Here is a 15808-nt window from a genome sequence, read left to right as displayed (position 1 = left end):
CAGGAAAGATAGAAGCACGGCGCTCTTACCATGCAACATCAGGATTTTACCACATGATGGGGACTGATCAGATAATGTAGTTGAGCTCATGGTTATAGCTTCACAATATTAAAGAGTTCGGTGATCTTGTGCTTTATTGACGATTCCCTCGTGTATTCATGCCTTCTTTAATAGGGACGTGTTTGGAAACCACCATATCTATTCAGGGCCAAATACATATACAATAGCATGGGTAGCACATAACTTGTTGTGTAATACAGATCGACGTGCTTGTGGATTTAACACTGGGTATTTAGTGATAGGTTCATCGAATCTATACATGTTAACATACGTACATATGTAAAGTGCATCTGCAAAACTCAACAGACCATACCTGCAACTTTCCCTTTTCAGAAGGATTCGACCTTAATTATACAAGCCTTATGTTGTACGGGAGACGCAGACTGTATATCGTTTTCATAAGATCGACACAGGGTCTACAATGTAGGTACACCGATGCTGACCTTGCATAATCTTGGCATCTGAACTCGAATCTCGGGGATGGATCTTCAGATTTGCTTTTATTCATCTTTCACACTTTCTATAGCATTTAATACTATTGGACAACTGATGATGCCCGAATGATGCTGTGCACCCGTCTCTATTCGCGCAAGCAGACCAGTCGGTGTTCCCGCTGCCGTAGAGACGATCCCAATTGGGAGTTTTATCAAGATATAGTTCGGTGGCAAGGCTTTGCTGGCTCCGTCTCTTGCATTATCAGTTATGGAGACGGTGTATTGCAATCATGTCGACTGAGGGAGTGGCCGATTATGGCTGACAGTGGTATTGACACCGTGCGAGATATTCGGTGCATACATGACATCACTCCTGGGGTGATTTGTCGGATTATTGGTACAAGACATGCTCTGGTGAATAGCGCGGACCGCAACAATTGCCTGTGTTATATGGTAGTAGTTATCTTTTTGAATGTGAGCATGGTTGAGGGGGGGTTATGCGGACTCGCACCATTGTGTGCATGATCCACATGTTGAGCCGCTACAGGGGCGGGTTGTTATGGTGGACGATCCCGTGCTTCCACAGGACTACCGCAGGTGGAACAGTACTGTCAATGGGCTTATGTTTGCTTTTTGGAGGCGGAGGCAGTTCATCGGTTGGGCATTGTTGTTCGGATCTAACTGCGAATGTGTTAAAAATAGGACAGAGATGGGAATGGATGGTTACGGAAAAATTTCGAGGCTATAAAGATTGCAGACTCTCCGATTTTGAAAAGAAACCACATCACGATCACGATCCCATAGTGCTAGCAATGGCACACGGAAACAGATTGATGCACTTCCTGGAAGTTCGAGGGTGACGGATCGAATCGATTGGCCCCGCACTGGTCATGCGACAATACGATATGCGCCGAAGCACCGATCGGACGGTCGCATCACAAATGCAACTCCGAACGCGACTTCATGATTATTCTGATCGGTTGAACGAGTCGGAATTCGCGTAGGAAATTTTGAAACGATGGGTTGGAGCGGTAGCTAGTATATCGTACGTCGGAGTCCCGCGAAAGTGCAATGATGTATAGTCTGTTTTCCTGCAATCGGAGGGTGCTCGTAACTATAATTTCAGTCTTGGATAAATGTTCTGCAGTTTCCTGGTCATTATGCATGTTAGTTTTCGACACCAAGCGTAGGCACCACCAGCTCGCAGCAATGGAATCCAATGTCCGGTCGGGAACAATCCCAAAGCATGCATTGCAGTTGTCTCATTTGATCTGCAGCCCAGTACACGGGAGCAAACGCGTAGCGAAAGACAAACAAATTGGGTCTTCGGCGATACGGTAGACTAAAAAAAAATCCACCGTTGAGTCCACGGGTTCTTGATGCGGTTATGCTTTCCGTGATCTTGTGTATGATCTGATCCGGAAGCTCATTAGTGGACTCCATATTCTCCAAAACCTCCTCGCGAGGAGGCAATGTAAATCATGGGTAGCTCTGTATGAAAGTAGCGGGGCCGGAGTTGGAGAAGGTGACGCAGGCCGAATTTCGGCAGAAGAGCGGAAATTGTTCGGCATGGCTCCCGCAGGAGGCTGGGGTGCTGGGGAACTGGGGAACTTGGGGTGTTTTAGTACCTTGTGAGATAGGATTGGCATGAGCTTGCCAGTTGAGCTTGCCAGTTGGAGATGCCTATTGTGACAATTGGGGCATCAATTGGGGTTGGTTCTGTATTTGGTTGTATAGTTGTGGTTGGGTTGGGTTGATTTACCCCTCATTATGTCAGCTGGTTATGTCAGTTACCCCGCTGCGGGGTAACATTCCATTTTTGGTGGGCTGGTGGTGAGATGGTGAGATGGTGGGAATACCTAGGTAATAATTTGGACTATTACAGTCCCGGAGAGGGAGAGACAGAGAGATACTACTAGCCATTTAGTTCTGTATTAGCTATGAGCGTATAACTGTATACTACAATATAAAAAAGTGCCCCCGCACGTTTATAGAGAGCTTTCGTATGCAATAATTACATAGCACTACCTAGGTACATGCAGTACATTGTACATGTAAAATCTACAATAATATACAACAATATACATGCATATACATGTCGATGCATCGCAACGGGTAAGTCCAGATAATGATAGGCCATAATATTCCCATAAGGAATGTATACAGTCTCCCCCTGTCCCTCATGCGGAGAGATCTCCAAGTGGATTCCCAGTTCAGTCCGGATTTCCCGTTTCTATGCGTCCCAGTTACTTTTGAGGGGATGCGCAATACCTGTCTCTGTAGAGAGGGGGAATATATAACCAGCTCCATTTGCTGTTCGGATTCCTTTCTTCCCACTCTATCCAACTCTCATCCGTTCTACTCCATTCTACTTTTATATACTCTACCTGTAAGTCTTTCTTTTTTTTTATTCCCTATAGCCAGATCACATCTCTTGGCCTGCAATATTCCCCACTTCTCCTGCCTCAGAGCTTGCCTTATCCGGTTTCATCCAACGCCGCTTTTGGACATTGACCTCATCAACTATACATCCATGGATATATATATATAGACGTAACAAAGTGCTAACCTTCTTTTCCAGCAACATCTTCGAACACTTTATAATCCTTCACAATGGTATTTATCCGCTCTCTTTCCCGTCAATTGAGACGGCCCTTCCTCTCAGGCTCTCTCAAGCCAACTGCCTCCAGCCCATTCACTCGGGCTTCTCCTTTGGGCTCTATTTCCGGTGCACGTACACTAACCGCAACTGCGAATCTCCAGGGCAAAGTTCTTTTGGTTCTCTACGATGTAAGTTATTCTCACGTCGTAATTTGCATACTTCAATCGCTAACCAGGGCTCTTCTCTGATATAGGGTGGTGAGCACTCCAAGCAGCAGCCTAAGCTGCTCGGTACCACCGAGAACGAGCTCGGCATCCGCAAGTGGCTCGAGGACCAGGGTCACACTCTGGTGACCACCTCCGACAAGGAGGGCGAGAACTCCACCTTCGACAAGGAGCTCGTCGACGCTGAAGTCATCATCACCACTCCGTTCGTTTCTCATGCACGCACCGTCAAAAGCTCTCCACTAACGATAAAACGATAAAACAGCTTCCACCCCGGTTACCTCACCGCTGAGCGTCTGGCCAAGGCCAAGAAGCTTAAGCTTGCTGTCACTGCCGGTATTGGCTCCGACCACGTTGACCTGAACGCCGCCAACACCACCAACGGCGGTATTACCGTTGCTGAGGTCACCGGCTCCAACGTCGTCTCCGTCGCTGAGCACGTCGTCATGACCATCCTCCTCCTGGTCCGCAACTTCGTTCCTGCCCACGAGCAGATCAAGAACGGTGACTGGGACGTCGCCGCTGTCGCTAAGAACGAGTTCGACCTCGAGGGTAAGGTCGTCGGTACCGTCGCCGTTGGCCGTATCGGTGAGCGTGTCCTCCGCCGCCTCAAGCCCTTCGACTGCAAGGAGCTCCTCTACTACGACTACCAGCCCCTCTCCGCCGAGGCCGAGAAGGAGATCGGTTGCCGTCGCGTCGAGAACCTCGAGGAGATGCTCGCCCAGTGTGACGTTGTCACTATTAACTGCCCCCTGCACGAGAAGACCCGCGGTCTCTTCAACAAGGACCTCATCTCTAAGATGAAGCCCGGTGCTTGGCTCGTCAACACCGCCCGCGGTGCCATCGTCGTCAAGGAGGATGTCGCCGAGGCCCTCAAGTCCGGCCACCTCCGTGGCTACGGTGGTGACGTCTGGTTCCCCCAGCCCGCCCCCAAGGACCACCCTCTCCGCTACGCCGAGCACCCCTGGGGTGGCGGCAACGGCATGGTTCCCCACATGTCCGGTACCTCCATCGATGCTCAGGTCCGCTACGCCAACGGTACCAAGAACATCCTCGAGAGCTACTTCTCCGGCCGTGAGGACTACCGTCCTGAGGACTTGATCGTCCACAAGGGTGATTACGCCACCAAGGCCTACGGTCAGCGCAAGTAGAAAGTATCCTTGCATGACGCAGTGTGAGGTATTCTCCGGCTGAGGGGCTTCTTTTCATAATTTATGTTTGAATGTTCATAACAGTCCCATTTGCTGACGATGGGCGATGCTGAAAAAGGTAGCATCTTTCACGATACCAATGAATAATATTTACCACCTTTACTTCTTTTCCACTTTGACCTGCATTTGAGATTTCAGTACTCCGTATTCCGTACTCAATATGAGGTATAATATGCAGAGTGCATGGTGATCGGTGGAGCTATGTCGATCTCACCAAATTAATCAAGCCCCCTTTACTCCGTGATGGAGTCTAGAATATGTAGTGACATTCTTGATGACCAAGTATGATTAGTAGCAATAGGTCCAAATATGTACATGTATATGAGTTGTTCTAATAACTCAAGTGCCAATGCAATTGCAAAGAACAAGGACAAAACAACTCTATTCACAAGGTAACCATGCACGGAACACCAGACAGATATACGAACCCAAACCATCCAGTCTTGCAAAACATCCCTAGACAAAAGCCCCAACCCCAAGAATGCAGATATGTATATGCAAACGCCATCTTCAACATTTCAAAGCCTCCCTGCCCGTCCATTCCTAGTCTCCTCATTCCCTTCCTCATCACTATCATCCATAAATCCCTCCTCCAAATCCCGACTTAAACGCCCTTCCGTCTCAGCCAGGTTATCACGTCTCCGTTGCTCCAGCGCACCCCGCCTCTCGGAATCCATATTCATCCCAACCATGTTCTCCCCTTCCTCATCGTTAATGCTGATGTTATCATGGTCGGGTATTTGCGCGCCCAATCGCCACCGAGACCGGAGGAAGAAATGCATTACTTTATCGGCTATGCGGTCGCGTAGGGACAGTGTGTGCGCGGATATACTGTGTAGCGGGAGGTATTGAGAGTAGCGCTGGTGGTAGCGACGGAAGAAGGGGATTATCACGCATGAGGCTAGGATGTAGATTGATAATGCGATTGCAGCTGGAATGAGGATTGTCTGTGGATAAATTTGTTAGTTTGGTTTATTTGGGTTCTTTTTGTCAGTGTGTGCCTGGAGATGACGGTGGTGCCTTGCGTGTCAGGATAGGGGGTTTTGCGCGCACCTTGGCAAAGACACTTGTTGACCCCATGCTGGGTGCTGTGGAATTAGGCTTTAAATGGCACCTAAGAGAGAATGGTAGAGTGGTGATGTTTGGTGTATGCGCGAGAGATTGCGGAGCGAGGTCCGGGGGTCCCACGGGAACAGCACACGCGGCAGGATCGGCAGATCGACAAACGGCTCGGCCAACTCGGGATATCGTCACTTTTATTTGATTCTTTTACACGTCACTCCAGTACCGAGTTTCATACAGCTTAACTGACAACAGTACATGTGTTGTGGTCTGATCCCTAAGATACTCTAACAACAACATGAAACTATTGCAAGGTTCCAGACAATATTGGGCAGTGAGTCGACCTATCTCCATAGGTAGTCCGGTTACCTGGACTTTAATCCTAAGACGTGTGCCATTCCAAAAACAGCACGAAAGATCAGCGGCGCATTCGTTGTGCCAGGCAAAAGATTCGTCTTCGCCACCCCTGGATGGACCGAGACAAACAGCGAAACTGGGATACAAGGCTGCCAGTTGTCGTGCCCAGAGCTGGACATGAATGCTTTCACAGCGTTCCTGTCGAAATCAAATCGAGGAAATATGCACCTTCAACACCTTAATAAGTGCACGAGGAAGCTGCTGCTGCTTGGTTTCATCAGTAGCGGCTTGGGCTTTGTCGAGACTGCTGCTGTGAGCCAGTTGACCTGGCTGGTGTCGACAGATTTCCATCACTGCGGCTTTACTGAGACTGGAATTTGCTCCAGTGGCGAGGACCACCTTCCCTTTAAGCTTGGGTATATCGTTAGTGGGAATGAAGGACATCGTCGTATCGAAGCGATATATATATGTAGTTGTTCGGCCTCACTCGAACTGAGGATTGGATGATAATAGGCTAAGGAGTTGGGCTATATTCATCCTTATACATTTAATGCTTTTACCTGGACTAACACCTAAAGATCAGATGCTCACGTGGGTCCGGACTTGAAACCCATTCAAGTTAACCCCAGTCTATCTTTGACTCGAACTGAGACAGATTGTGAAACCGGCTATACCTGAGGTATGTGCCAACTAAAGACATATAACCGGAATAGATGATATAGTAAATGAGGGACCTGTTCTAGCTGATAGTTAAGAACTATACCCGAAGTAGTAGTCGGTCTCTATCTCACTATCACGAAATTATCTACATGTCTCACACTGTCAACGATTATAAAAAATTATTTCAAGTAACGAGATGTGACTGCTAATATGAGTATAGATGGTCAACTCCAACAATGGTGTTCGTTCACACCTTCCAAGCTTCCCATGGCCTGGACGTCAGCCTTGCCAAGTATAAGCTTACGTGATGCCGACGATCACGTGCACGGTCGGGGAGTTTCTCCGGGGCAAGCCCCCCTAATATCAATAGACTGATTAGAAGAACGCTCGGGCTTTGATCCTGGCGTCAAACTGGACTTGACATTTGCAAAAAAGTTGCATGTTAATTTCCTCTTCTCTTATTTGCTTTCCTTGTGGGGTGAGTGCCGTGATCCCCTTACCCCTCAGTCTCTCGCGACTCAGCCGTCGCAGCGGGTATACTAACTAGCCAGGGAGGGACAAAAACAGAGAGCCACTTTCGCCCAATTTGAATGTCATCGTATTCTCCCATATCTCTTGCGACCGACAGCTCCATACTGCGAACCGGACAACTTTATTTAATATCGTTCCCGAGAGTGTTGGAGGGGCCCTTATGCTGCGCCCTGCCTCATCTCAGTGACGCCCGCCAAAATGCCAACTAGTTCACAAGCCGACAAATCTAGGCAAACATCGAGTGGGAAATCATTCTTCGGACGGAAATTGTACAAAGAGAAGCCGACAGAGGAACGATATGATAATTATGGAGGTTCCTACGATAGCCTAGCACCCCCGGGAGGCGCCGCGGGCTCACGCTCATCCCGCTATTCGAAGCGGTCTTCGATTCAATCTGTGGACTTGACGCATGATTTCGACCCAGGCAGTATCGCACACACCTCAGGGGGCATCACCTCTATCCCCTTTGAAAGCCTTCCCACCGATACCAGGACCCCGATTCCAATCGACAACATGTCTCGTCCTGGCTCATCGCGCCACGAGCCTTCGCCCAACCATCTAGGCAAATCTGGAGGTGACTATCATCAATATCCAACCGTGACCTCTACGTCTGCGCCAAATGGGTACGCCCCGCATCCTTCTGGCCCTCGTCCTCCCCCGCACGGCTCAAACAACGCTCTGAGCAGCAGCAATTCCAGTGATCGAATTGCCCGACAACAACAGCAGCAGCAGCAACAACAACAATGGGGACGGCCAGGAAGCTCCGCAGCGAACAATGGACCTAACCACAACCCTTCTTCTATTGATTCGTCCTCCAACTCCCGCACATCCCTCGACCAAGCTAGCATCTACTCCTCCGTTTCCTCTAACACGCGAGGTTCGAGTTATTTCTCATCAGACAATTCCTCTCGCACTCTCACAACTTCGCATTCTAGTGATCGCACTGCTATGTTCCCCAGCTCCAGCTCGGGCCGCTTGTCAAATGCAGGATCCTCCCACCAGATCTCTGTACCGGCCGCTGTACCCCGGCCACAAGATAACTACCTCACTAGACCGAGAGATGACCGAATCGTGGACCAGCTGTTTCTAGAGCTGATGCAGAAACGAGGATGGCAGAATCTTCCCGAGCAGGCCAAGCGGCAGATGTTGTCGTACCCCGCCTCAAAGAAATGGACATTGGTACATCAGGATCGCTTGACGGAGTTGCAAGGAGAGCAAAAGAGACGACAAAATGCGCGACAAACTCATGGCCATGACGGATTATCTGGTTTGCTTGAACGTGCTGATGAAGAAGGTAGTCCAGAGTGGTATGTGAAGAAGGTGATGGATGACACCATTACGTCCAAGCAACTCGCTAGTCTGAGTGTCAGCTTGCGGACACAGCCAATCAGGTATGAAAGTCCTCTTTTCTCGATATCGTGCGTCATCACTAATAACTATACAGCTGGGTGAAAGCCTTTGTTGAAGCCCAAGGTCAAATCGCTTTGACCAATGTCCTCATGAAGATCAACAGAAGAAAAGCCTCTGGTCCTGTCCCGGCTCCCCTACAGGCGATAAAGATCTAGACCGGGAATACGATATTGCCAAATGTCTGAAAGGTCTGATGAACAACAAGTATGGCGCAGACGATGCTCTCGAGCACCAGAATGTGCTAGTTGCACTCGTCAGCTCGTTATCATCGCCGCGCCTTAATACCCGGAAACTTGTCAGCGAAGTCCTCACTTTCCTGTGCCACTGGGGTGATGGACAAGGCCACCATAAAGTTCTACAATCCATGGACAAGGTTAAACATGATCACAACGAAACCGGTCGCTTCGATGCTTGGATGCGTATTGTCGAGGTCACCATTGACGGCCGTGGAAAGATGGGAAGTCTGGTCGGTGCCAGTGAAGAGTACCGCAGTGGAGGCATTGGCATGGAGAACCTCCTTATGGAGTACGCGGTTTCGACCATGATCCTCATAAATATGCTGGTGGATGGAGCAGAAACGGACCTGCAGCTGCGTTGCCATATCCGCGCCCAATTCACGTCATGTGGCATCAAGCGTCTGTTGACGAAGATGGAGGGATTCCAGTATGAAGTTATCGACAAGCAAATCGAGCGGTTCCGCGAGAATGAGGCTATCGATTACGAGGACCTCCTCCAACGGGAGGGCAGCAGCATGAAGGATAGCATTGAGGGCGAAGTCAAGGACATGAGCGATCCCATGCAAATCGTCGATGCAATCACGTCCAAGATCAACGGCAGCCGGTCCCATGACTACTTCCTCTCGGCTATGCAGCATATGCTCCTCATCCGGGAGAATTCCGGCGAGGAAGGGCTGCGTATGTTCCAGCTGGTAGACGCCATGCTGAGCTACGTGGCCATGGACCGGAGGCTGCCCGACCTTGATCTTCGACAGGGTCTGACCTTTACCGTGCAGAGTCTGCTAGACCGGCTGCACACGGATGCTGAGGCAAGACAAGTCTATGACGAGTCTCTAGAGGCCCGGCAGATCGCCGAGGCTGCCATTGCTGAGCGCGATGAGATGCGAGCGCAGGTCGAGCTCGGCGCAGAAGGCCTAGTCTTGAAATTGCAAAAGCAAATTGAGGAACAGGCTGGTATTATCGAGTTGCAACAAAGGCAAAATGAATCTTTCAAGGCCGAGGTTGCAGAAGTGCAAAGACTGCGTGCTCAGGAATTGCAACGCAATGAGCTGGAAACTAGAGAGCTATACCTCATGCTCCGAGATGCCCAGGATATCGCTGCTGCCAATGCCCGAAAGGCCAACAACCCGGAGACGGCGGAGGCAGCAGATCCATCCCAGATGCCCGGTATCATGGACCGCGAGCGACTCATGGAACGTCTGGAACGCCAGCTTGAGCGGACTAAGACCCAGTTCAAGCTGGAAGGCAAGGTCTGGGGCCAGCATGGACCGTCAGATCGACTCCGCGAGCTGCGCGAGAAGATGGAGGGCGAAGGAGATGACAGCGAGGAGTTCGCTGAAACAACTCGCCGGAACCTTGACCCTGGTTCTTTGGGCTCCGTTTACCGCAAGCGCAGCCATATCCCTGCGATGGACTCGACTATGGAAGACGAGGAGGACATTCCACTAGATAGCAATGGTGAGCCAATGTACGAGAAGCCTCGCCTGGTGGAAATGCATCGTCCTCGTTTGGACCCTGCCCAGGCTACTGGCTTGCTAGGCGAGCTGTCGAAGGTTCCTAAATTTGATGCCGAAGAACCCGATGCGGTTGAAGGGGCATCCAAGCTAGAAGACAATGAAGCTGCTACAAAGACAATGCCGCCTCCTCCCCTCCCGGGGGCAAGAGTGTTCCTCCACCCCCGCCGGGAGCAACGGCTCTTCCCCCACCTCCGCCTCCAGGAGGCAAAATTCTTCCACCACCACCTCCACCAGGTGGTGCCGCTCTTCCGCCGCCCCCTCCCCCCGGTGGGAAAGTTGGTCTACCCCCTCCTCCACCACCTGGCGGAATGGCTCTCCCACCGCCGCCTCCGCCAGGTGGTGCCAAGGGCGTTCCTGGATTGCCGCCCCCGCCCCCGCCCCCGGGTGGGAGAGTTGGATTGCCTCCGCCGCCGCCTCCAGGAGGTGGTGGAATCGCTCCTCCACCTCCTCCCCCTGTCCCTGGAGCCAAGGGCCTGATGATTCCCCCCGCCTCCACCTCCCAGTGCTGCTTTAGGCTCAGGCTGGAGACCGGCATACATGGTTGGAGATGTTTCGCCGTCTACAATTCACATGCCATCCATTCGACCTAAAAAGAAGCTCAAGGCTCTGCATTGGGACAAGGTCGACACTCCTCAAGTGACTGTTTGGGCTGGTCACGCACCGACTGCTGAGCAGAAGGAAGAAAAATATACTGAGCTTGCCAAGAAGGGTGTATTGGATGAGGTTGAGAGATTGTTCATGGCCAAAGAAACGAAGATATTCGGGGCTAGCACTGGTGCGAAGCAACGCGCGGCCAAGAAACAGATTATTTCGAACGATCTGTCCAAGAACTTCCAGATTGCTCTGTCCAAGTTCTCTCAATACCCGGCCGAGGAGGTGACCCGCATGATCATCCACTGTGACAAGGAGATTCTGGATAACAATGTCGTTATGGACTTCTTGCAAAGGGACGAAATGTGCAATATACCAGAGAATGTCGCCAAGCTTATGGCACCATATAGTATGGATTGGACGGGCCCTGGTGCCGCTACTTCCGATCGTGAACAAGATCCCTCCGAGATTACTCGTGAGGATCAGATCTATCTCTACACTGCATTTGAGCTAAATCACTACTGGAAGGCAAGAAACAGAGCGCTTGCACTGACACGCACCTACGAACCAGAGTACGAGCACATTTCAACAAAGCTAAAAGAAGTCGCACGAGTCAGCGAGTCCTTGCGGGACTCTGTCTCGTTGATGAACGTGCTCGGTCTGATTCTCGACATTGGAAACTTCATGAACGACGCCAACAAGCAGGCCCAAGGTTTCAAGCTGAGCTCTCTCGCCCGGCTGGGTATGGTGAAAGACGACAAGAATGAAACTACCTTTGCCGATCTGGTCGAGCGTATCGTGCGCAACCAGTACCCAGAGTGGGAGGGATTCCTCGACGAGATCAGCGGTGTCATTGGCCTGCAGAAGGTTAATGTCGATCAGCTCCGCACTGACGCTATCAAGTACATTGGCAACATTAAGAACGTACAGTCGAGCTTGGACGCTGGTAACCTGAGTGACCCTAAGAGGTTCCACCCTCAGGATCGTGTCAGCCAAGTCGTCCAGCGATCTATGAAGGATGCTAGACGGAAGGCTGAGCAGCTGCAGCTCTACCTGGATGAGATGGTGAAGGCTTATGATGATATCATGGTCTTCTATGGCGAAGACAACGCAGACGAGAATGCTAGACGAGACTTCTTTGCTAAGTTGAGCTCGTTCTTGGTCGAGTGGAAGAAATCCAGGGAGAAGAACACGGCTCTAGAAGAATCCAGAAAGCGCACAGAAGCATCCCTCGCCCGCAAGCGAATCAATGTCAACCTCGCCAACAACACTTCCACCGCAGAGACAGCGCAGTCGCCTGCTTCAAGTGGTGCCATGGACTCGTTACTTGAGAAGTTGCGTGCTGCAGCACCTCAAGCCAAGGATCAGCGAGACCGCCGCCGTCGTGCCCGTCTAAAGGAGCGTCATAATGTCCGCGTGACTTCCGGCTCCAAACCGCCTGATTCGGGCGAGGCGGAAGAAGGCGTAAACGGAGCCGAAAACACAGCTAACGGCGAAAACAATGACGAGAATGGACTTCTCAGCCCTCCAACCACCGCGGATGAAGATGGAAAGCAGGAAGCTCAAGTGTCTGAAGGCGAAGATGTTGCAGATCGTGCCGCCAGCATGCTGCTCGGTCTGAGAAGTAACTCTGATTCAGGCGGTGGCGAGCGCCAGAGACGGAGAAGAGAGAGCGCAGATGAAGAGCGTCGTAATCGCCGCATGAGACGCCGCAATCCCGCTACAGGCGGAAGCAAAGATAGCGCGGATGGCTCTAGTGGTCTTGCTACCGTTCAAGAGCCTGCTTCTCCTTCGCAGACAGACTTGATAATCACGGACGACCAACAATTGCCCAGCCCACCCAACGAGTCTCAGCCTCCGCCTTCAATTATCGTGTCGGAGCAAGGCGATTCATTATCACAGGATCCCTCGGTTGACGGTTCCTCCCCTCACAAACCAACTGATTTGTCGGATTGAGTCAATCACCGACGGTCGATTTAATTTAATGTTTTATCGGTTCCCACCCCGTTGATGATGCATTGGATCCCAACCCGAATGGTGTCCGTCGCCATCAACACCACCACCACTAACTACACTACAACCGCCCCTCGATTGTATAATACCCATTCCCTACCTACACTACTCTTTGAGCCGCCCTCCTTGATTTGACGAGCCGAGCATGGTGTGATGATACCTTTCTTTGTTTCTTCTCTTCCATTTCCTCCTAACACTATCCCTTCGTCTTCATGTGCAATCATTGTCTCTTTTCTTTTCTTTATTCACTCTCGCATACCCACCTGACATCGACACCCTGTCTCTCTCTCTCTCCTTGTACATAATCTCTTTCCCCCCTGTCTTCATCAAACGCTACCTGCCATGGAAATGTCGCCATGATTGGAGGGCGTATCATCGAATTGCATATTGAGCTTGATGTTCAATGTTTCTTGCATTGCGCCTTGTTCTTTACTTCCCACTTCGGAGCGCAGGCGTGACCAAGTTTTATATCTGCTGTGTATCCTTGATTAGAACTGCATTAGAGGGACTGCTATTGCTTGTGCTTTTCAGGATCAGGATTTAAATACCCGCAGTTAGACAAAATCTATGTTCTCGATCTCCAATGTTGTGTCACTTGTAGTTTGCACTCGTATCTTTGTATAGTTCTTATCAATCACGTGAAAGTCTTATCGCAATAAACATCCATGGATTCAGCCAACAGTTTAATTTGAACTCTCTCGACTTTCACCAATAGTTCGTTGGTTTAATCTTGCGCATGCGAGCATCTTGCCGGGTACTGCGTTGGGCTTTCCCCTTCAGCTCATCAACTAGTCAACCATGGCAAACGATATCAAATAAATCCTATATCCGACGTCATGGCTTTTTCTCCGAATCGCCAGGCCCCCGGCGGCCTCCCGCACAAGCTCGGGCATTCTCGTCGACTCGCCCGGCTAGGTTCATGCTAGACGGAGATTCTACAATATATGCGCTCTCTACTGCAATTGGGCGAGCAGCCATTGCAGTTGTGCGCGTATCGGGTCCGGCCTGTGCCTTAGTATGTATTCCCCGAAAGACAGCCCCCAGCCACGAGACTAACAACGCTGTCCAGATATACAAAAGTCTCTGTCCAAAGCACCCCCTTCCAAAACCGCGCTATGCAGTCCTCCGCACTCTCTACGACCCAACGCAACCCCCAACCCCAAATACAATCCTCGACGCCGGCGCTCTAGTCCTCTACTTCCCCTCCCCACGAACCGCAACAGGCGAGGACATCCTCGAACTCCACATCCACGGCGGACCAGCAATAACAAAAGCCGTCCTTTCAGCAATCGCACAGACAAACACCCCTGAGCAAACAGTGCGCTACGCCGAACCAGGCGAATTCACCCGCCGCGCCTTCATGAACGACCGCCTCAGCCTACCTCAGATCGAAGCCCTCGGCGACACACTCTCCGCCGACACCGAGCAGCAAAGAAGACTAGCCGTGCGCGGCTCGAGTGACGCATTGCTGAACCGGTACGAGCGGTGGCGGCAGGGTTTGCTGTATGCGCGCGGTGAGCTGGAGGCGCTGATTGATTTCTCCGAAGACCAACATTTCGACGAGTCGACTGAGGAGCTTGTTTCGTCTGTTGCGACGCAGGTGCGCGCGCTGAGCGTGCAGATCGGGTTCCACATTGCTAATGCGTCGCGGGGGGGAGTTGCTTAGGAATGGGATTCGGGTTGCGCTGTTGGGTGCGCCGAATGCGGGGAAGAGTTCGTTGCTTAATAGGGTTGTTGGGAAGGAGGCTGCTATTGTTAGTACCGAGCAGGGGACTACGAGGGATATTGTTGATGTTGGGGTTGATCTTGGCGGGTGGTATTGTAAGCTCGGGGATATGGCGGGGATTCGGGCTGAGGGGTCTGGTGATGGTGAGAGGGTTGTTATTGGGGCTGTTGAGAAAGAGGGCATTCGCCGGGCTAGAGAGAGGGCTTTGGAGTCCGATGTTGTTATTGTGGTTGTTTCGCTGGAAGACACTGCCACTGGCGTCCGGCTATTCGTTGAGCCGGAGGTTCTTGATGCAGTTAATGACTGTGTTGAGGCGGGCAAGTGTCTCGTTGTCGCTATCAACAAGTGTGACAAGCTACACACGACTTTGGAAAATGGTGTGCCGCAGTCATTGTCCGATACGATCCACGACATCTTCCCTTCGGTCCCGGCAGACCGGGTGTTCGCCATTTCCTGCGAGGAAGCCAAGCGGGGAGCATCTTCTCTCAATACGACTACAGACCCGGGTAATCTACAGGTCTTTCTACGTGGACTAATTACCACTTTTGAGCAGATTGCCTCGCCCCTTGGCGTGGATGGAGATGGAGGTCAATATGATCTTTCGTATTGGGAAGATTCTCTAGGTGTCACGCACCGCCAAAGCTCTAATCTACAAATATGTCTCGATCATCTAGACGATTTCCTGTCTCAAGCCTCTTCTGCTGAACGCCCTGATGATTCCTCGCGCGAAAAAGAACTCGGGTCTCTTGATTCTCATGCTGAATCTGAAGTCGATATCGTCACTGCTGCGGAACATCTGCGCTTTGCGGCTGACATGCTGGCCAAAATCACAGGAAAAGGCGAGAGTGGAGATGTCGAGGATGTGTTGGGAGTTGTCTTTGAGAAGTAAGTACTGGAGGATCTTGGTTTTGGTCTGCTGGTCCGGATGGTGAGCTGACTGTTGTAGATTCTGTGTCGGCAAGTGAAGAGTCCGCTTCAGTTATGGCTCTGATGACGAGGTTGACTTGCAACGCTATCCCATAATGAGTTGTTCGGCAAAGAGCCGTGGTATCAACTGGTTGCTTGTTGCAATTGAGACGATTGAAATGATGGGAGTGCATTGTCCATGATGCACGTTCTGGACAGCCTAATTTTGGCATGGACGGTTGGCGGGGGCATTGTATCCTCCTCGACC

The 15808-nt window shown here is 51.0% G+C and overlaps 5 protein-coding genes across 5 annotated transcripts; 4 read left to right on the top strand and 1 right to left on the bottom strand.

Moving 5' to 3' along the window:
* Nucleotides 1–3107: 3107 nt before the first annotated feature.
* On the top strand, nucleotides 3108–4471 carry fdh (formate dehydrogenase (NAD+) FDH1; the record flags this gene model as incomplete). Its single annotated transcript, XM_057294466.1, has 4 exons — nucleotides 3108–3110; nucleotides 3258–3284; nucleotides 3350–3525; nucleotides 3586–4471. The coding sequence occupies 4 exons, from the start codon at nucleotides 3108–3110 to the stop codon at nucleotides 4469–4471; spliced, it is 1092 nt and encodes a 363-aa protein (XP_057149277.1).
* Nucleotides 4472–5049: 578 nt separating this feature from the next.
* N7519_007689 (uncharacterized protein) lies at nucleotides 5050–6394 on the bottom strand (the record flags this gene model as incomplete). Its single annotated transcript, XM_057294465.1, has 2 exons — nucleotides 5050–5478; nucleotides 6179–6394. 2 exons carry the CDS (start codon nucleotides 6392–6394, stop codon nucleotides 5050–5052), a joined length of 645 nt encoding a protein of 214 aa, XP_057149276.1.
* A 945-nt stretch (nucleotides 6395–7339) lies between these two features.
* Nucleotides 7340–10781, top strand: N7519_007688 (uncharacterized protein; the record flags this gene model as incomplete). Its single annotated transcript, XM_057294464.1, has 3 exons — nucleotides 7340–8532; nucleotides 8586–8668; nucleotides 8707–10781. 3 exons carry the CDS (start codon nucleotides 7340–7342, stop codon nucleotides 10779–10781), a joined length of 3351 nt encoding a protein of 1116 aa, XP_057149275.1.
* Nucleotides 10782–10874: 93 nt separating this feature from the next.
* On the top strand, nucleotides 10875–12851 carry N7519_007687 (formin homology family protein; the record flags this gene model as incomplete). Its single annotated transcript, XM_057294463.1, has 1 exon — nucleotides 10875–12851. The coding sequence occupies one exon, from the start codon at nucleotides 10875–10877 to the stop codon at nucleotides 12849–12851; it is 1977 nt and encodes a 658-aa protein (XP_057149274.1).
* A 976-nt stretch (nucleotides 12852–13827) lies between these two features.
* N7519_007686 (tRNA modification GTPase) lies at nucleotides 13828–15599 on the top strand (the record flags this gene model as incomplete). Its single annotated transcript, XM_057294462.1, has 4 exons — nucleotides 13828–13923; nucleotides 13978–14508; nucleotides 14567–15519; nucleotides 15581–15599. 4 exons carry the CDS (start codon nucleotides 13828–13830, stop codon nucleotides 15597–15599), a joined length of 1599 nt encoding a protein of 532 aa, XP_057149273.1.
* Nucleotides 15600–15808: the final 209 nt, after the last annotated feature.

Source organism: Penicillium mononematosum (assembly GCF_028829835.1).
Source record: "Penicillium mononematosum strain IBT 11891 chromosome Unknown utg000003l:1.0-8172316.0:1.0-8177699.0, whole genome shotgun sequence".
Classification (NCBI taxonomy): Eukaryota; Fungi; Ascomycota; class Eurotiomycetes; order Eurotiales; family Aspergillaceae; genus Penicillium; species Penicillium mononematosum.
The sequence above is the reverse complement of the archived record's forward strand: the minus strand, read 5'-3'. Positions and strand labels throughout refer to the sequence as shown.